The sequence below is a fragment of the Melitaea cinxia genome, chromosome 4 (assembly GCF_905220565.1).
Source record: "Melitaea cinxia chromosome 4, ilMelCinx1.1, whole genome shotgun sequence".
Classification (NCBI taxonomy): Eukaryota; Metazoa; Arthropoda; class Insecta; order Lepidoptera; family Nymphalidae; genus Melitaea; species Melitaea cinxia.
Window position 1 is genome coordinate 8,904,988 of NC_059397.1, and position 21,318 is coordinate 8,926,305.

The window sequence follows — 21,318 nt, forward strand, 5'->3', positions numbered from 1 at the left end:
TACTTGCTCGAGGTTTTTTATACTTGACAGAAGTTTAAAAAACCCTCAAGCGAACTTTGTGTAGAAAAGCTTATGATATCAATAAAAGGCATGAGATAGAATTAGCTTTGACGAGGCTATCTCTGTACCCTGCCCTATTATTCGATATACATATACTTCCAAATATTGTAAGCAGATGCCATGTGATGGTTTCGGCACACAATATGCTGTGTCGTGTTTGTCCTGGTCATTTAATGGTCATACTGTGAACTTTATTTACTTACTTATTTGTATAACGACCTTAAATTTGGCAAAGAGTACCGAGAATTGTTTTACTATTAATTTTATTATATTTACTTAACTACAAGACAAGTATCAGCTATCGATTAAAATAAAAAATTATCAAAATCGTTACACCCAGTGACAAGTTCTGCGATATAATAAAACAGGTTGACAAAAAAATTGTCAAGTTAATACGCATTAATAAACTACATACATAACTCGAAAAGCACTTGTTAGATCTCAATAAAAAATTACATGGGACCACGTGACGCGGATACGGACGCATATATTTCGATTAAAAAATCTTCAACATCTGCCCATCCAGTCAAAAGTTCTGAGGTAGCATACATAAAGAAAATAAAGAAAAATACAATTGAATTGAGAAATATCTCATTAATACAGTGGACGATTCGACCGTGAAAAGAATAATACATACATACCTAAATAATTTTCATATGTTGGATGTTGTCATCCGTCAAATTCACAATTACAACCAGACACTCCAATTTTATTTATTTGTATATATATATATATATATATATATATATATATATATAAATACGACACAACACACGCTGGGCATGGCCCTTTTTCCCCACGTTGAAGCTTAATCCACCGACTACCACGCTGCTCCACTGCGGTTTGGCGAATATATTCCCTACTACGTATGAATAATGATCGCTATCAGGTACCTATATGATAACAACCGGGACCACCAGCTTAACGTGTAAAGTAATATATTATGTATAATTGTATATATTACAAAAAATATTTGTACAAGCTACCCACTTTTGACTTTAGATTTTTTTTCTGACCAACTAACAACGAGATTTGTTATTTGACAAATGACCTTGTCCGATAGCATTTTAACTTGATAAGACAGACATTGGCCTCAGTGTAGTTTTCATTTATTGATCGCTTGTTGTCTTTACGACATGGAAAACGTTATTAGCATTTCTGAAGTAAATTCTATGAAGGATGAGAGATTTGAGTGGGTGTTTGGGAACGTGATAGAGCTGTGCAGCGAGGCGGCGGGTCACGTAAAGAATATGCGGCCCTTTAAAAACGTAACTGACCTATGTGCTGCGTTCTACAAATATTTAGACGACGTCACTTTTGAAGGTAAGTAAATGTTTACATATCGTACTATTGTTTAAAGATCGCTGTTTAAAGTTTTCGTTATTATTAATTGTCACCTATGTGATGAAATTAATTTAAAATACTTATTAGTTCCTTAATAAGAACAATGTGCTTGAGAACCCGAGCGGCACATGAAAGGGGGCGGCAAAAACACCACAATTTTTTCAATTAATACACAAAATTTAAATCCTGCCTATTGACAGCATAAAAGTAAGAGAAGTGTCGAGATGAAGTCGAGTGCCTTCGAAGTGCTGAAGTAATTTTAGGTTCTCACTAGTATTAATTATTAAAAAACTTTAATACAAACGGTACCACTAACATGCACAGCGTATTTGGATTAATCTCTATCACTATGTTGGCAATATGCTGGTATGTTGTTAAAACTTTGGTAAAAACGGTCAGATTTTTTAATTCAAGAAGCTATAGTAGGTACATAACCTTCAATTTATGAGCTATGTAGTTTTTAAATTGACGGAAAATATGATCTTTTTCTTTCGGGTATAGTGTCTTGAAATATTGTAATCTTTGGAATTATTAATTTACGGAGCAGGCTGGCTTTCGAAAAGTCTACACAGTAACGTAGACCCCATTCTTACTGTTCGGCAGATTATACAGAATTCAGAGGAGTATAGTCGGCCGCTGTGTTTGGCCTTTGTGGACCACGAAAAAGCCTTCGGTTCCATCGAAACCTGCGCTATTCTGGTGTCTTTGCAGTGGTGCTAAGTCGTTATGTTAGCCATTATGTGGAGATGCGGAGCAATCTTTATTAGGTCGTAATGATGTCAGTCCAAGTTCAGAACCACCAGACAATACCACCCATACAGCTACTTCGAGGTGTAAGACAGGGTATGATGTTGTTTCCCAAAATTCTTTACTAACGCCCTGGAGGAATTCATTAAGGCACTATCGTGGGATGGACGGAGCAATCAATGTCAATGAAGAGTACCTCACGCATCTTCGCTTTGTCGATGACATAGTGTAATACCAGAATTTGTTACGAGATCCGCAGATAATGCTGTCTAGCCTTAATACTGCACACAAGACGGGTTGTACTCGGGATTAACTTGGATAAGACCAAGTTAATGTTCAACCACGTCACTCCCGAACCAATCTATGTCGAAAATGTTGCCCTAGAAGTTGTGGAGGAGTATATCCTACCTCGAACAAATATTGCAGTTGGGTAAAGAGAATTTTCGTGGGTGAAACCACGCCAGACGAGTGCAACTGGCGTGGCCAGTTTGGAAAGCTGTATCACGTTTTTGAGACATCCTTGCCACAATGCTTTAGAATTTACCTAATTATTATAAGTATTAGGTATTCGATCAACGCGTCCTACTTATCATGACGTACGAAGCCGAGACCTGGAAATTGATGGTGAAGCTGGCCCACCGACTGTAAATCACTCAGAGAGCTGTAGTTCTATGCTCGGGATCTCACTAACGGACAAGGCGCAAAATGAGACTATTCGGCAGAAAGCGACTGACATAGTTCATAAGTGCAGCAAACTGAAGTGGCAGTGGGCTGGTCACAAGTGTCTAATACACAACCTACATTTTTGAAATATGTTATGACCAGATCAGCTAAACCAAACTAACCTTAGTTAAAAAGTTAAATTATTATTACAAAAAATGTAACAATCTTACCTAAAGATGAAATTTGTTTTTGAATTTTAGTAGTTCTGACTAGTTAAATAGTGTCTTTAAACTGTTTTAATATATCAAGTAATTAGGAATGAACAAATGTATTGTCATTAAAATATTGAGTTGACAATTTTTTGAGTCAGCATTTAGACTAGACTACCTAACATACTACCTAACATTATACGAGGTTTAGCTTTACAGAAAAAAACTCACTGTTAGCTGTCGAATAAATAAAAAGCTTTTGTGAATTTTCAGAAAAAATCAAAATTCTTAAGTGTCATCCTGATTTAGCGGGACGATTGGCCGTACAAGGAGAGCTAACACCTGAATCTGCCTGTGAACAGCGTAGTGCGGGACTTAATGATTTAACTCCAGAACAGAAATCTATTATTGATTCTCGTAACAGAAGGTAGGTAAATATTAATTACGTAAGTCAATATTTTTAACAATCAGGGAACTTAAAAAAATAATAATAATAAATTTTAGAAACCAAAAATTGAACACTTGTTGTATTTATTACTATAGGAAGTACTAGGTAGTTAGTTATCGTGTCAAATTAACATAAAAATTAATTGAAAACATTCAAAAGTTTTACAAAACAATTGTTATTTATAGATATCTATGTCTTGATATTGTTATATATATATATATATATATATATATATATATATATATATATATTTTACTTTCGTTATGATATTTACTAATAGATGTCACTGGTAAAAACAAAAAAAAATCTCTTTAGATAAGAACCTACAAGTACTGGTTCTTTTGAACAGATGGCGCTAATAAAACAAGTACTAGTGTTTTGAAACAGATGGCGCTGATGTGACAAATATACTAGTGCTTTAGAAAACACGATTCACACGACGAGCCTCCTTCGTGTTTAGAAAAGATGACGGATTGACATTTATTATTTATTTTGCAGTGCCAATTACAACAATCTCCTTCGTGTCTTCTCCGTCCTACTTGACACTGGCGAAATCATGTGTGCTATTTTTTGGCACTAGTATTCTATATTCAATGACATGAGTTGTTATGTTAAATTAGCTATTTTATTTCAAACAAATACAAACTCAGTCCTGGATTTATAAATAGACCGTATAGGCCGCGGCCAAGGGGCGGCAGCGTCATAGGGGTGGCAGATTTCAGAGGACGGTCACTTGATTTCAGAGGATAAAAGTCAAACACGTCCACTGGTTTTCTAATGGTTTTTTACACTTACAATAAATCCTTATAGAAAAATTGTATATCTTGTTTCTTTTTTACGTCCTCTTGAATGACTAATTCATTCGTTTATTTAAATAATAATTTTCCATTTGTAGTAAAGGAGGTCCCTTTACTACAAATGGAAAATTATTATTTTAGAAAGGTGTACATGGGGCGGCAGAAATAAAATGGCCTACACTCATAAAAAATATAAATCCGGCACTGTACGAACTCTGCTAATCTTTTAAATTATAGGATTAATGTTACTAAAGTACAGTTTTAGTTTTAAATATCACCTCTAAATTTATTTATTTTTACAGCTACAAAGAAAAATTTGGATTTCCTTTTATAATATGCGCAAGAGAAAATAAAGTGCAATCAATTATTGAAGGGTTAAAAACACGATATAGCAATACCCAAGAAGAGGAAATAAACACTGGTATAAATGAAGTGAAGAAAATATGTAAGTTTCGAATACTTGATATTGTCAAAAATGAGTAAGAAATAAATGAATTTTATATTTTATTTCATTTTTATTTAAAGGCTTAAATGTATAAGATTTTAATTGAAAAATATCACTACAGCATTTAGAGTATGCCTAAAGATCTTTCGACCACAGCATGAGGTTGTCCACTAACTTCACAGAACTCAGAAGTATTGAGAATGTCTTCAAAGCCGATGTCTAGATATCTTCCCGTAAAAACATCGTGTTGCAAGTTTGAACTAGGCATGAAAGGGAGACGACCAATCTAAAAAAAAAAAAAATTTAATTCATTTTCATTCTATATTGAAACATGAATGTTTGTATTTATTTATTTATACTTTTGCAAACCAATAAATAGTTAATAAAATATAGAATTACATTTGATACTAACATAAGTGCATCAGTTGCAACAGATGGCCTTATTTCTAATGTAGTGATTAAATTAATTAAAGGGCGTGGGAAGGGGCAATAAATATAAGAAAACGAATCACACACAAACAAACATACATGCATATATATTTCGATACGATTCAGCCTGTAACATCCTGTGGGACAGCGCGATGTTCGCCCTGCCCTTGTTGATGATGAACCTGTCGTTCATTACGTTAGCGATGCCCAAATGCTCTCTGGTTTTTCTGGCTGCGATGCTCTTGCTAGGACCAAATGCCTAGACGTTGGTGTATTGACTACTCTTTACCGGACACCTGTATATGTGGATAAGCCACAATCCTATTGCTGGGCATAGGCCTCTTCATATAAGAGAAGGATCGGAGCTTAATCCACCGCACTGCTCCACTGCGGGTTTGTGGATAATATTAAATACATCATTATATATTTTCACATATTTAGGCTTATAGGATTTATTATTTTGTAACTACTTCTATGTTTACATCTGTGTTCGAAGGCCCTTAATAATTTCATTTTTGTTAATGGGTTTTATTATAATGAAACAACTTTTTCGGACTTTAACGAGGTTTGTTAGGTTAATTCTCCCGTGATCATTGTTGCTATAAAGTATCCTAATCATCGGTCATATATAAAATCTACTAAACCGCGATAAAATCCGAAAAAATCTTTCATTATAATAAGTGAAATTCGTGTAAACAACACATACATATACCAAAATAACATTTTTTTAAATTTTTGTTTGTTTGTCTGTCTGTTTGTTTGTTCCGGTTAATCCCTTAAACGGCTGGAGCGATTTTGACGGGACTTTCACTGGCAGATAGCTGATGTAATAAGGAGTAACTTAGGCTACTTTTATTATAAATACTTATTTATTTTATAACTGCGACTTAACAAAAACTTTTTGTTAAATTCCACGCAAACGAAGTCGCAGGTACAGCTAGTGTATAATAAAGCTATAGCCACAAAACATTTTACAGTGCGAAAATTTCAGATAGAAATAATAATTGTAAATCTGATAGATATTCAGATATATATTTTCTAGTGGTTAAAATGTGTAACAATATAAGTAAAGTCACTCAAATAAAAAATTTTAACAAGTCATGTATACCAGTATCCTACAAATAAATTTGATACAATATTTTTTTATCATTAGAGTCGAATTAATGTGTCAGATATTATTACAACTATCTAATTGAAGTTGTAGTTTGAATTGACATGAGACAGGCCTTAGGGGTCTGGTTATAATACCGAGATTAATGGCTTCAGTTCCACTTTAACTAGTCACATTTATGATGTTCTATATTGGTGATGATTTTTTTTACTTTTATATAAAATTTTATATAGCAATAGATATATAATAATTGGTTTTAGTCTTTGTCGGTTACACATAGTTAATTCATGGGTTTCATTATAATACATATACTATTATTACTATGCTATGTAATATGTATAAAGTAAAATTAGTATTTTGTATACTACCTTGCTGGCAAATTTTCTCTCCATGGAAAGTTTCATAGGAGCATGAAGACCTTGAATGTTACGAAGCATGGCCATATTCATTTTTTCTTCATTTAGGTGGTACTGGAAGAAATAAATTATACACACATTTTTAAATATAACATTTTGGTGTTAATAATATTTTTGCTCTAAGTAACAGTACATAAATTAATGAAACCAAAAATGATACCACAAAAAACCTACAAATAGTTTTATACTCTGAGTAGAATTTGAATACTTGAGTTGCTTCGGGTGTAGAAGTAATTTAGGAGTATTTATCATATAAATTCAAACACATTTTACAAACCAAACAACAAGTCCAGAGAAAACTTAATGCAGCAATATGTTTCAACCTGAACATTTATTCATAACCAGCCACAAAAATTAATTTTTTTTGGTAAGATTTTTAGAGAAGCGAAGTACATTTTTGTCATGAGAATGTCTAATAGAATTAAGTATAAAAATGGAGTATTTATTGCGTTTTACAAGTAAACGTATTAATTTTTTTTTCCACTATTTAAGCTCACCTTGCATCTTAAACTTACATAAGTTAATCAAAATAATCTTAAAATAAATATGCAAATTAAATGTGTCAGCAAATAGTAATGGGTCTGTAAAAAATTTTTTTTCACTCTTCAGGCAAAATAGGTGGTAGATTAGTGTCTATTATGAATACCAGAATTGATAATACCTTTAAGTATTCTTTGTATAATCGAAATACTCAAGACATTTAATTTATTTCTCCGACATATTTGAAGTCATTATTATTAAATTTAATTAAAGGAACATATTACAGGTTGCATATTATACATATATATGTTACATGTTGACTTACAACACTTTATATCGTAAATTTATTCTCCGTTTTACATGACATAGCAAAAATTTTGTGCTTTTTTGTCATTATTAAAAGTTGTTTATACTAAATAAAGAACAAGCAATGAAATGAATATTCACAGAAAATAAACAAATAGATTTTGTTATTTACTATAGTTTGAAGGGTAAATGCAAAGTATTTTCAATTTTAAATTTACTCTTACATTTTTTTCTGATGCTTGCAGTGGATGTGACATGCCCAACTTGTTCTTTGTTGATCCAATACCAGCAACCATTGGGTCAGGGATCCCAAATGGTCCTTCTTGGACTGTAGTATTTCCTGCATTTTCTGGTTTTACTTTAAGAGATGGTAGCCCAAAACTCTGAAATTTGACAATAAAGAAACGGTAGTAGTATTATTCGCAGTATTAATATCTAGGTTTACTAATTGTGAAAAATATATTAGTTTTCTTAATTATAGTTATAGATAAATAGACCGGTAATAGTATCCGTTACAGTAAAACAAAATATAATTCTGTAATTCTAACCATTTTTCGATATATATATTTTTTCAAATTTTACTTAATTATGAACGAAACTAATGAACAGCTTCGATATATTTAAGAAATAAAACTGGAATTCGTAATTTCTTGAAAGAGGCTAAGCAATATTGTTGACTTGTCAATGTCAATATTTGTTAAATCATGCTTAGTTATACAGATAGTGTAATGAAAGCTTAAAATGATAAACATAGCAATAAGTTATGATAATCTAATCCTTACATATAATTTTATTTATGTATAGGTTTTAGATATGTATTTTAACGTAGTTTGTGTATTTTAAAAATGAAGTCTTGGCATTCAATTTTTAAAATTTGTGTTATGGCAATCATAGATATGATGGCAATTAAATATCATAAACCGGGCTTAAACGCCTATATACCGTGGCACATATTCAGATAATATAATATACCTACCAAATATTCGTACAGCGCAAAGAGCAACACGGAGGGGAGTAGCCATTTACAGGCGTTCCCCTCTGTCAAGGTATAAGACCAAATGGCCATATGCGTACAATAAAACTAGTTGCAGCCGCACTGATCACTAGACTAAATCTAGTTGCGCGATTGAATCAACGTCCTTCAAAAAATGCCAAATTATTCTGTTTTTTGCTGCAAAAAGAAATCTGCCATGTCAAATTTACTAAAACATGACGTTACCTTTCATACGTAAGTATTTTCTAATCACATTATTACTTGTATACTTCTTTTAAACCTTTTTTAAACCTAAAAATTACAAATATTATCGGTCGTGTTGACTCGATTTGTTACCAACACAGGCCGCTCGTCCTCATACAATATGCGGATCGGTCGAGCGACTGATCGGAGTCTATTTCCAAGAAGTCACTGTCGCCGAGCGATAGTGTTGTTACCGGTTTGTTTGTAGATAGTTATCGATAAAAACGGCAAAGACAAAAGAGGAGACAGATATTCTTGAGATTTTGATTTATTTAAAATATTGTATTGCTAGCTTTTTTAATAAACATAGTTATATAATAAAATTGCATTAAATTAAATATAATACACGTATTATGAGTATTAACACATTTTACTAGAATTACTTAATGTTAACTGTGAACATGTTTTATATAAAAATTAGGCAGGTTTTCTAAGAATCTAAATTTAAGGGATACATGGAAAAAAATTTGTAATAAAAGACTAACCTGGACGCCCACAAAAAATAGTGTAATTTGTTCAGATCATATCAATACCACTAACTTTCAAGTGTTGGCGAACAATAGAAGGAAATTAGTCAAGGGCACCAAACCGACACTAACGCCACACTGTTTTTGTGCCGTAAGTTTTTTTTGTCTCATGTACAAGGTAATCAAGATATGGTTCACCTTAGTCATAGTAGTAAAATGAAGCTTAGATTTATCAACTTGAAAATTAACGATGTTAAATCCATCCTTTCAGAGTCATCAACAAATCATTCATTCTACCAGATGACAGGCTATCTTATGATGCCATTAGTGCTACGCTCCCTATTCCTGATTCATTGACATCACCGTGCACATCATCAACTCCTCAAAATGTGGGTTAACTTTAAATCGTTTATTGTAGACTGGCATTATTTGGCACAACAACGTTGCACCAAACGTATTGTGACATAATTACAATAGTTAGACATATGCTGTCGCGACACTTTTTAACCGACTTCCAAAAAGGAGGAAGTTCTCAATTCGACTGTATTTTTTTATGTATGTTACTTCAGAACTTTTGACTGGGTGGACAGATTTTGATGATTTTTAATTTAATAGAAAGCTGATGTTTATCATGTTCAAATTTCATCGAGATCTGATAACTACTTTTTGAGTAACCTTTGATAACGCGTATATATTGCGTATATTGTATTACTTGTCGATGTATTTGAAGTCGGTTTTTTTTTTCGTTTGCGAGCAAATACAATTATTGTAGATAATGATGTGTTCTACAAAGTCTTACTACATTATATATTTCTATTATCATTTGTTTTTGCAGCGCACGCAATGTAGGGAATTTTTTAGGTTACTTTTTTATCCCTTAGGTTACTTATTGGAGTTTTAGTAAAGATTACTAATAGTTTTGAAAATACAGTATAACCTATGTCGCTCAGGGATAGTGTAGCTTCTCAGCGGTGAAATATTTTTTTGAATCGGTCCAGTAGTTTCGGAGCCTATTCAATGCTAACAAACAAACAATCAAATCTTTACTCTTTATAATCGTTTATTTTACATGAAGATGTTTGATTTGTAGTATATAATAAATTAAGTCTATTTTTATAATAACATCTTACCTTTGTATCACTTTAAAAACCTTATTTCCCTAACCGAGTACTTGAATTTATCGATAATGCATATCGACAGTTGGTACAACCACGGCTGTAAGCAACTTGTCAGTGTAGTTGCGGCGCGTCATTATACTGTAATGACACAGAATGTATCTATGCGTGTGTGACAAATGTAAGTGTGTTTTTAATTTAGTATGTGTGACTTTCGTAGTGATAGACGATTATTTTTGTGTAGGAATTAGATGAAGTATGCATGTGTGTAATTTCCCCCCGCAAAAAATGCCAGACAGTTTTGTATCGGTAAAAAAGGCTAGGGGCTAGGGCTACTCCCCTCCGTGTTGCTCTATGGGTACAGCGCGTCAATTACAAATTTTTAATTAGTAGAAATATGAAGATTTGGGAGGAAGTTGGAATATACCTGTCCTACCTAAATATTTTAAATTTTACTATTGAGTATCGTTTAAAATTATTATTAACAAAAACATCTAGATCTTATTAAGAAATTTTTTATTCATTTGTTTTCGATATGCAATTTTTCTATGTATTTTTTTTGTGTAGTAGTTGCCCCAAAAGTATTTTTAACATTGAACTTTTTTCTTTTATCATACTTTTGTCTTAATTGCGTTGTGAACAAATAAAATGTAATTTAATTTACGTCCATGAATGCTCATAGAAACTATTTTGACAATACTCAAACAAATAAAAAAAAAACTCATTTTAATCAATGTATAAATGAGAGAAAGTCAATAAGAAAGTGATATAATTTTTTTAAGTTAAGAAACGTTTTTATTTTTGTATCTTTTATATCTTGAATTTTAACTAATTATGGCTTCACGCCCTGGCACCAAGAAAGAACTGGTATAAATATCATATATAATTTTGTATTTTTGATTTATGGCACTCATTATGGTGAAAAAAAAAATTATTACATATTTGTATATTAGGATCCCGAAGAGCTAATGAGAAGAAAGTTTCGCGCAAAATGTCTATTTCGAGCTTTAGGTCGCTTAGTGATGGCTAATGCATATTGGTTGATTGAAGGAGTTGATCATTACGAAGGTATAGATGATGTCAGACGGAGAGTAGAACAGGCAGTTCGAGGAAAGGCTAAGAAAAAACAATTACTTAGTATTAATGTAGGTTAAAATATTTAATAATAGGGCGTTAATTTTTTTTTTAATCTGTTATTTACATAATTTATATCACAGTACCTTTTGTGATAATTTAATGATACTATTGTACGTTTTTTAAGTAATAAATAAACTTATTTAAGGACAAAGCGTTATTAAATAAACCAGCAGAAGAAAGAACTGACAATGAGAAAAAATATATATTTCGTATTATTGGTGGGCTTAAATGTTTCAAACGATATCCTAATGTGAGTTGTAAATATATGATCTACGTTGAAATAACATAAAAGTATATTTGAATAATTCGTTTCTTCTAAATATATTTTTATATTATAGTAATTTATATTAGTTTAGCAGATTTCTTTTTTTTATACAAACAGTTATGAATGACCTTCGAAACTCTTTAAGCGAGCCAGTTACGCTTTTGCACAAGACTAATAATAATATTATAAGATTGTTAACTATCAAGATACACGATGAAGGGCTAGGCTTTAGATTAAGAACCGTCATTTTGAAGTTAAATAGGTTAGGGTTATTTTTTTTTTGTAACGAAATTATGCCGATAAACGGTCAAATTTTGAGCATAGATAATTCGACGGTTCTTAATCTAAAGCCTTACCCGATAAAGTATAGCTGTTTAAGATAACAATTGACTTCACTTTATTCCTGTAGGAACGTTGGGGAGACTAAAATTCTATCTAGATTTAGAAGTGATTATTATATTTTTAGTACAAATTTAAGATATATTTTAAAATAGAAACTGAATACCCAATTCATTGCTTTGGAGCCAAACAGACCTAACCGCTTAGATATAGGTACATAACATAAAATAAATTGTCAATTTTACATCTAATCACATTTTTGTTTTTAATACCTCTATATAAAAGAAGTTGTTATCACTTTAAATTCATCATTTATTAGCATGTCAAAAAGAAACTGGCTGCGGTAACCTATTTCAAGTACTACGGTCCAGGCCGTACGATTGTACGTCAACATCATGAGGCACACGCTCTTTATTTCATTATAACTGGCGACGTGACCGTCAGTCAGTTGATTTACGACGAGCTGTTGCAACAGCACGTGTCAGTAGATGTGGGGGTGATGCACCCAGGGGATATGTTCGGCGAAGTGTCCTTACTGCACAATATTCCAAGAACGGCCACCTGTACTACGAACGGTTAGACGTTAGATTTAAGACTTCATTATTCTATGTTTTATTTGTAAATGGAGTTCTAAATGATTCGCTTATTTACGCAGTTGGATGTGACCTGTTGTGTGCTTTGGGGTTGTGGGTTCGATGTCTGTCCTAATTTTGTATTTGTACTTACGGGTAATATGTATTTATTTATTATTAGATATAACTTATTATGATGCAATAAGCTGCAACATTTTCTTCTTTAGATAAAATATTTAGCCCACTATGATAAATATATTTTCTTTTTCATTGAATTTTGATAATTGTCTTATAATAGTTGCAGTTCGTTTGACATTTATCTATTAATATTTTGATGCCCCAACCACTTAACCTAAACTCACTTATCTTAATATATATAAATCTCGTGTCACAATGTTTGTCCTCAATGGACTCCTAAACCACTTAACCGATTATAATAAAATTCGCACACCATGTGCAGTTCGATCCAACTTGAAAGATAGGCTATATTTTATTTTGATATATTAATTATTATATTTAAGAAAAAATAAAGAAGGCGGTACAAAGTTCGCCAGGTCAGCTAGTCTATAATATAAAAATGAGTCGCTGAATGTGTTGCTAAGCGCAAAACTCGAGAACGGTTGGACCGATTTCGCTAATTCTTTTTTTAAAATATTCCTTGAAGTACGAGGATGGTTCTTACGGAGAGAAAAATTCTAAAAAAAAAATTTTATAAAATTAAAGAATCGACTGTTAGGCGATACTAAGTTCGCCGGGTCAGCTAGTCTACTAATAACAAAGAATGAAGAAGTTCGCCCTTCTCATATTCATTTCATATAATTGTTACTCCTAAGATGGGATATATTTGCGTACGACACGGTAATACTAGTTTTGTTGAGAAATCGATACATATAATAAAAATGTAACGGATGGCTGTCTGTACACAGAAGATATATGAGAAAAAATTTATTGGGACCTTTATCAACGCAAATAACATCAAAAACAATGATTGTTAGAATTTTTTTAAGTTTGTCTGTGCGCTTGTGCACGCTTATTTCAAACTGTTTATTTGATTACAATCTGGTTTTCACTAATATATTGTGGTATGCCTAGCTTAAGATTTAGTGTTTGTTTCATGTCAATCGGTTCATGAATAAGAAAGTTATGCCAATTTAAATAGTCACGTTGAACATGTAAAGACCTAAAACGCGGACGAAGTTGTAAACATAGCTAGTTATATAATATTTGTCGACCTATATATATTTACTAGCTGTGCCCGCGGCTTCGTCCGCGTTGAAATCAGTGTGTCACAACATTTTCCCGGTAAACTTCCAGTGAAACTCTCGTCAAAATCGGCTTAGCCGTTCCGTAAACCTTCCTCTTGAAGCCCTCTTCCCATTGTTGAAACCGCATGAAAATCTGTTCAGTAGATTTTGAGGGAAACGATCACATACACTTTTGAGGACTTTGTTTTATAATACACTAACTGTTGCCCGCGACTACGTCCGCGTGAAGCGCGCATCGCGTGGTATAATATAATGGTCGTTCGTTGAATTCCTCAGAATTGTGGTATGAAAAAATGTAGTAATGATAGTATAGTATTGTAGTGTAAATATGTTTAAAATATACTGCATACAATTTAGTTTTTAATATGATTCTAAGTAAATATATATCACGGAATAGCGTAACGCATGCTCCTCCATGACTCCGTGACGACAGGGGTAAATAAAAAAGTATTCTAATAACGTAAAGGTTAGATATGGTAAAATAATTTTTTTTTGTACTACTTATAAGTGATCAATATAAATGTTTCTTGAACACAAAGCAGTTGCAAACGAGGTTATTTTCCTTTAAACCGACCGACGAACTGTATATGTTTCATACAAACTATCAACCCCAATTAAATCCCCTTAGCGGTGGAATGTCGCAAAATCCGTTCTTAGCGGACGTATACTAACTATAATCTACCTCCCTGCCAAAATTCATCTTTGTCCATCCCGGATGGATGGACCATTCAGCGGTTTTTGAGTTCTCATGATGAGTGAGTCAGTGACCTTTCTCTTTGATATATATACATAAATTACGATGTATTATTTGGACACCTTTTCACCAGGTATTGAGCTTACATTTTAAATTTCAAGCCTCTTACTCCAAAAACATAGGACTTTCATACAAACTTCCAACCCCCGTTTTACCCCCTTAGGGGTCGAATTTCGTAAAATCCGTTCTTAGCGGATGCCTACATCTTATAAGAAGCCTACCTGCCAAATTTTAAGTTTGTAGGTGTTATAGTTTCGGAGATTTCGTGATGAGTGAGTGACCTTTCGCTTTTATATATATTATAGATTATAGATTATAGATAGATAGATAGATATATATAAATGCCGTGTGGTGTCGGCCGAGTAGAATAGCACCACCACCTCTGTTCTCGTGGGGGTCGTAAAAGGTGACCGAGGGATAAACCTGGCTCAAAATCATCAGGGTCCTGGAGAAGGAAAACTTCATTTGAAACCTGGAATGGGTCTCCGTCAAGCATTCGTGGCATAGCTATAAAATGCGAAAAACTCCTGCAGCCGAACTGGCTCCACACGTATCGACTCGTCGTTCCTGTGGGCCTAGAAAGTGAGGTCGAGAGGGTGGCGCAGAGCTTAGGCAACTCTGCGTTTTCCTGAAGAGTGACCTAGGCGACACAGTGTCTGTCTGACACTGTTTAAATCGTCTGCAATAGACCGACCAAGGCCAATATGTATATAGTCAAATTTTCTTGGTACCATTAGTTTTTGACACTAACATTATGTCTTTTTAAAGTGTTGTTATTAATCGCTAGCCGTCTGCCCGTGGCAGTAGTGAGTAGTTTATTTATTACAAACAAACAAACAAAATCTCAAACCTTTCCTCTTTGTAGTATTGTTTAATGTATCATTTACAGTGATTAAGATTTAATGGAAATGTTTGTAATCAATAAAATCACAATATAGATAGGTACTAACTTTATTATAATATCGATCAAACATTAACGTATCGTAGCGACGAATACTCGTAAACTGTTAAGAGCTTTGTTTGTTTCTTTACTTTATGGTGTTATTAAGATATAAAACAATATTGACCATTAGACCATTGTGAGTTACTGGTACTTATGAAGGAAGACTTCAAGAATGTTCTTCAAGCTTCAATACAGAAGCAATGGGATGAAGTACGACGTGCTATGTTGGCTTTTACATACTTCGATGCACTTGATGAGGTTAAAATGATGTAATAATTAATTTTAAATATATAGCAATGGAAGATTTTATCTTCTCAATGTATCGATTTCTCTTATACAGGTAGCTCGTCGGGAAGGTTGCATAGTTGCCAAGATGAAATCCTACGAACCGAATGAAACGCTTCTAGGCGACGGCGTCGGCGTTGCTAATTTTGTCTACTTTATTCTATCAGGACGATGTCAGATGATTGAATCTCTACAAGTGATTGTCACAACTCGTCTGGGAAAAAATTACTATACTTTATATGATCCTTATGTACGTATTGATTTTCATGTACAAATGTAATGTAAATACTTTATTTTAGTAAAGAAAAAAAAAGATCCAAGCGATTGTTGATGTGGGCAATGTGCCTTTCACAATCGATTAGGAAGTTATAAAATAAAGGAATTTCAATAATTATTTGTGTACTATAAATCAGAATTTGTCTGTAAATTGTATCATTTCATGCTAAACCAAATTAATTTTAGGTGCCAAAAGAGGAGAGCGAGCAAGATTTTGATACAAAATATTTTGGTGCATATAAAAATTTAAGTAAGGTCGGACGTGAATCTGAGGACACTGGAGATGGTAAAGAACAAAGAGAATATGTTGAAGGAACTAGTTCAAAAAAAGATTCTGCGAAAAGTATCAAGCTACCTAGTTCTTTGAAAAGGCAAAAATCTTCGGGTACTGTGAAATCAGAGAATGTAAAAGTAAAAAGTGAAGTAGAAACCAGCCGGGTCAGTAAGGGAAGCGTTGATTTTGAAGTTCTTGATACATCTACATCGCAAGAGCTATTACGACCATCTTTTCATAAGGAACAACGGGAATCGGTGAGGTAAGACAGTGTAAATCTATGTATGTAGGTAGATAAAAATGAATCGCCGTAACTAATTTAGGTACGCGTATAATTTTCGAACGACTGCACTAAATTGGATCGTTCCTTTTTGTTACTGCCAGGATAAGGTTATAAAATTAGTAATGTTTCTTTGCAGGCTCAGTATCATTCCTCAAGTATTTGGAGAGAATGTTGGTAAGCCATTGCCGACACAAAACCTTCGAACTTATTTCATGCAGGTGCGTTGTATATACCGATAAATAATTCAGTAGTTACCTATATTATATTGTAAATATTTATACAATTATAGAAACAATATTCAATCGGTCTGGTTTTATTGGAGTATTGCAACAGTGTAGTGTTACTTATTTCTCTTAATTTTTATCCATATAAATATCGATTCATGTGAAATGATAGTCATATTTCTTTACAATATTTACTACAGATTTTTTTCAAACCTAATTAAATTCTAAGTATTTGTTTCATTCTATTCATCAGTCTCATTTAATTCAGGTCTGTCAACTAAATCCCGGTTCTAGTTTTGGTTTTGGAGAGAACATGCGTGATCGTCGTATAGTAGCTCTGACACCTGTGAATTGTATGCTTCTACCGAAAATATGGCTTCTGCAACGAAATACGGCAAATATTTGGACAAGAATTCAACATTATTTAGAAAAGAAGGTAGCCTTATAAATTATATTTTAATAAAATTAAAAAAGTTTCAAAAGCTGACTAAATGTATGAATCCTAAACAAAGAGCGTTTCATCCAATTGTGTGCTGCGCCTCATTGGTATTCTTGTTTCTATTTATTGTAATAAAGAAAAAATGTAATGAAATGAAACTGTTAAAATTTATTACTATGGTACGCTGCAGAGGTAACCAGTTGTCAAATATTATCTCAGGCAATACATTTTGATCTTTAAAATTCATATTGTTTTTTATATAATTACGTAATAAACTTGTCAGTTACAAACAACTATTGATGCTAAATAAGTTATACACGGTAGGATCATTTTTGAAGTAAAACTTTTTACGTACGGTTGACTTGAGGAGTAAGCTGGTAAATGCGTGACGAGAGCGTTACGAAAAGTGTAATAGACGAGGTGAACGGAAGTTGAGATGGAGATATAAGTTAGTGAAGATAGAAAGAGAGAGAGAGAGAGAGAGAGAGTTACGTTTCGTATATTACTGTAGGAGCTAAAGAAGTCTTACTTCAGTCGTGCCGTCTAAAGCACACTCGTTCTTTTATGAAGTAGAGACCTATTCAAATGTAGACTCCTACATTTAACTGGGGTACTAAAGATTTTAAGGAAAACAAATAATCTTTTCGTCTATTGAATTAAAAATAAAAAAATGAAAAAGATCTCTAAATCGGTACATTTTTGAAAGACGCACGCATTTTACACGCAGCTTATTGTCTAGTTATGTTTTTTAGCGGTTTTTTTTTTTTTTTGTTAAAAAGTTTTTATGGGTAATAAAATGAAAGTATCAAATATTTTCTGAAATAGATACCAACAAAGAAGCAACTTTTCAAAGAATTCGTTTCTGCTAGAAGGTGGCAAGAGTTTCGAGATCAACTCGTAGAGGACGTCGTTTCCCGCTCCAATACCGTGAACTTTACATCGGTACATGACGTTCCATATTCGATACGTATGGAGGAAATGCTTGACATTTAAATTTGTTAAAATATTTAGTAAATAATTTATCATAAACGTTCTTTTATTTTTAACCGATCGACCGAAAAAATAATAATTTAACCAAGTTACTACTTTAATTTACCAATACCTGGGTGACCGAGCTTAGCTCGGCATTTTTAGTAAATCGTGTTTTTTGGAAATCATATTTAAATACGAATTACATATTTATAAAATAAGAATAATATTTTTTTTACCGACAATAATAAATAAAATAATTGAATTTGCTCGTAAACGAAAAAAACCGACTTCAATCACATCGACAAGTAATACAACGTAGGTAGACGAAAAAATAGTTAGTAAATACGCGTTATCAAAGATAACTTAAAAAGTTGTTATCAGGCCTTATAATGAATTAACGCACGATGTGTAACAAAGGCAATGTATAAAATAAAAACAAAAGATAACGATAAATTAAAAATTGATACAAATTACACAATTACAAGATTGAGAGTAATTGCTTCTCAAAAACTGATAGGGGCTCCAACAAATCGTGTTTTTTGGAAATCATATTTAAATACGAATTACATATTTATAAAATGTGAATAGTTTCTTTAACGACAATAATAAAAAAATATAAATAAATATAAAAAAATCAAAAATAAGAAATAATTAAAAAATGGTAATGATAAAATATGAATATTTTTTTTTTCGATTTTACCGTCAGTAATAAAAAATAAGAACTGCCTATTTAATTAAAAAATAATGAGTACAATTAGAAAAAAAGGAAAAAAATACTTGATCATGGACATGGGGATTTGAGCCATGATCTTCTCCGTTGATCCCGCCGGCCGATTTTCCACCGAGCTATTACAACTTTATTAACAGTTGCGAAATTTACACTCCGATATTTTTTTACTCCCTAAAAACAGGGATAAAACGACATTTTCTAAAAATGAATCCTAGCTAGATGGATTTATCTCCTCCAAAACCCCCTATATATTAAATTTTATGAAAATTGTTTGAGCCGTTTCTGAGTTTCAGATTATATATACATATATCAAAATTAAAATCAAAAATAGATTTATTCAAATAGGCTCCAAGAGTACTTTCGTATCGTCATTTTACAAATTAAAACTTTAAAAACAAATTATTATTTTTGTAAAAGTGAAGATACCACCGATTCGGAATGTAGATTCTGCAGAGAAGAATCGGCAAGAAACTCCGCAGTTACTCTTTTGAAAATAATATATAAACTGTGTTATAGTACAAAATTAGAAACATGTTGCATGAAATACAGCGTCACTAAGTCCACACATCTTTATCAACTATGTAATCCTGCACCGAGTAATAAGTTTTATCTATTAATTTTTTTTAATAAAAACTTTAAATTTATTTTGAGACAATTCCAAAATCGTTTGTGGTATTTCATTATACATGTGAATACCATGACCCAGAAAGGAAACGTTTACTTTTTTATATTTATATATATATATACAAGAATTGCTCGTTTAATAGTATAAGATTTTACTGGGTGAAAACTGTAGCTTGTCATGGTGGTCCCATTAAAGACCGAGATCTTAGGAGTAGTTTATGAATTATCCCTGATAATGCGTATATTTGATTTTGCCGACTACCTACAGTTGTATTTGAAGTTGATTTTTTTTGTTTGCTAGCAAACTATTATTTCAGTAAAGTGATTCGATTTAAATAGTAGGATATCCGAACTAGAGACCCAAGACCCATCTGGTTAGTGGATGAAAATTATTTTTTAATTATTTTAATATAGGAAAATAATCGCGATCCTGGCTAGGCTATATTTAATTAAAAATTGAAAAAAACTTTTTTCATTTAAAACTCTCTTTCTCTGGTATAACTCTACTGGGTTGGCAGGTGTAAACAGGTATATTAATATATATTATTCTAGTTACTTTCACTCACATGAGTAATTAATAAATCTTACATCAAAATGAGCGCCGTTTTATTGTGAATCCGATGTCATAGGGTTGACTGCTAAAAGTCTGGTTTGAATGACGGCGAGTATAATATAGCCTGGCTAAGACTTTTCCAGATAATTTTTTCGTGATTTATTTTTAATATATTAACAAGATAATTATTTAATTTTCATCCATCAAGCAGATGGGTAAAGATCATGTCTAGTTCGTATCTTAGATAAAGATCATGTCTAGTTCGTATCTTAGACTAATATGATCGTTTTAAAAAGGAGGCCTTTAAATATCCTAAAGCAAATGCCTCTTTTGTTAGAGAAAACGGAGCTTAATAGCTCAATCCGTTTCGCTGTTTAAACTCTGAATAGGCAAATTTCTCTCGACATATAAAGTTTTAATCGCGATATTTCTCAACAGTTAAAAATAAAAGTCTGCATTAATGGATATATACCTACTTATACTCTACCTACTTATACCCTTACGTAGGGATATTACCTACTTATGTAGATGATCGACACAAACCGTGTGAAACATGTTTTTTTTGGTCTCTGTCTGTTACAATATTGACAGTACATTATGAGGAATATTTATATTATTATATTATTTTAAGTATGTGGACAAAAATATTATCATCATTGGCCTTAATCCGTCTATTGCAGACGACTTAGACAATGTCAGACAGACACTGTGTCGCCTAGGCCACTCTTTAGGAAAACGCAGATTTACCTGAGCTCTGCGCCACACTCTCGACCTCACTGGCTAGGCCCAGAGGAACGACGATTCGATACGTGTGGAGCCAGTTCGGCTGCAGGAGTTTTTCGTATTTTAGAGCTATGCCACGAATGTTTAACGGAGACCCCATTCCGGGTTTCAAATGAAGTTTTCCTTCTCTAGGATCCTGATGATTTTGAGCCAGGTTTATCCCTCGATCGCTTTTACGACCCCCACAGGAAAAAAGCGGGTGGTGCTATTCTACTGGGCCGACACCACACGGCATGGATAAAAAAAAACACAAATAAAAGTAGGGATATGATATTAAAAAATCCTTTAAAGGCTGTACTAAACTAATAGAGTTGCACATGACTGAA

The 21,318-nt window shown here is 32.6% G+C and overlaps 3 protein-coding genes across 3 annotated transcripts; 2 read left to right on the forward strand and 1 right to left on the reverse strand.

Moving 5' to 3' along the window:
- Positions 1–1,158: 1,158 nt before the first annotated feature.
- On the forward strand, positions 1,159–4,775 carry LOC123670130 (2-oxo-4-hydroxy-4-carboxy-5-ureidoimidazoline decarboxylase-like). Its single transcript, XM_045603634.1, has 3 exons — positions 1,159–1,383; positions 3,297–3,450; positions 4,571–4,775. Exons 1-3 carry the CDS (start codon positions 1,197–1,199, stop codon positions 4,749–4,751), a joined length of 522 nt encoding a protein of 173 aa, XP_045459590.1. The 5' UTR covers positions 1,159–1,196; the 3' UTR covers positions 4,752–4,775.
- On the reverse strand, positions 4,764–8,172 carry LOC123670131 (proteasome maturation protein). The gene is made up of 4 exons (XM_045603635.1): positions 8,004–8,172; positions 7,680–7,838; positions 6,622–6,723; positions 4,764–4,999 (listed from the first exon to the last, which is right to left on the reverse strand). Exons 1-4 carry the CDS (start codon positions 8,004–8,006, stop codon positions 4,838–4,840), a joined length of 426 nt encoding a protein of 141 aa, XP_045459591.1. The 5' UTR covers positions 8,007–8,172; the 3' UTR covers positions 4,764–4,837.
- A 2,936-nt stretch (positions 8,173–11,108) lies between these two features.
- Positions 11,109–18,359, forward strand: LOC123670128. The gene is made up of 10 exons (XM_045603633.1): positions 11,109–11,141; positions 11,228–11,419; positions 11,557–11,661; positions 12,335–12,590; positions 15,680–15,807; positions 15,890–16,084; positions 16,297–16,646; positions 16,804–16,885; positions 17,160–17,327; positions 18,156–18,359. The coding sequence occupies exons 1-10, from the start codon at positions 11,109–11,111 to the stop codon at positions 18,321–18,323; spliced, it is 1,677 nt and encodes a 558-aa protein (XP_045459589.1). The 3' UTR covers positions 18,324–18,359.
- Positions 18,360–21,318: the final 2,959 nt, after the last annotated feature.

Coding starts and splice junctions, on each gene's coding strand:
- LOC123670128 (XM_045603633.1), top strand. CDS start 11,109: ATGGCTTCACGCCCTGGCACCAAGAAAGAACTG. Junction 11,420..11,556: donor AACAATTACTTAGTATTAAT/GTAGGTTAAAAT, acceptor AACTTATTTAAG/GACAAAGCGTTATTAAATAA. Junction 17,328..18,155: donor AACATTATTTAGAAAAGAAG/GTAGCCTTATAA, acceptor TTTCTGAAATAG/ATACCAACAAAGAAGCAACT.
- LOC123670131 (XM_045603635.1), bottom strand. Junction 6,724..7,679: donor TGCAAGCATCAGAAAAAAAT/GTAAGAGTAAAT, acceptor TATTTCTTCCAG/TACCACCTAAATGAAGAAAA. Junction 5,000..6,621: donor AGAGAAAATTTGCCAGCAAG/GTAGTATACAAA, acceptor TTTTTTTTTTAG/ATTGGTCGTCTCCCTTTCAT.
- LOC123670130 (XM_045603634.1), top strand. CDS start 1,197: ATGGAAAACGTTATTAGCATTTCTGAAGTAAATTCTATGAAGGATGAG. Junction 1,384..3,296: donor AGACGACGTCACTTTTGAAG/GTAAGTAAATGT, acceptor GTGAATTTTCAG/AAAAAATCAAAATTCTTAAG. Junction 3,451..4,570: donor ATTGATTCTCGTAACAGAAG/GTAGGTAAATAT, acceptor TTATTTTTACAG/CTACAAAGAAAAATTTGGAT.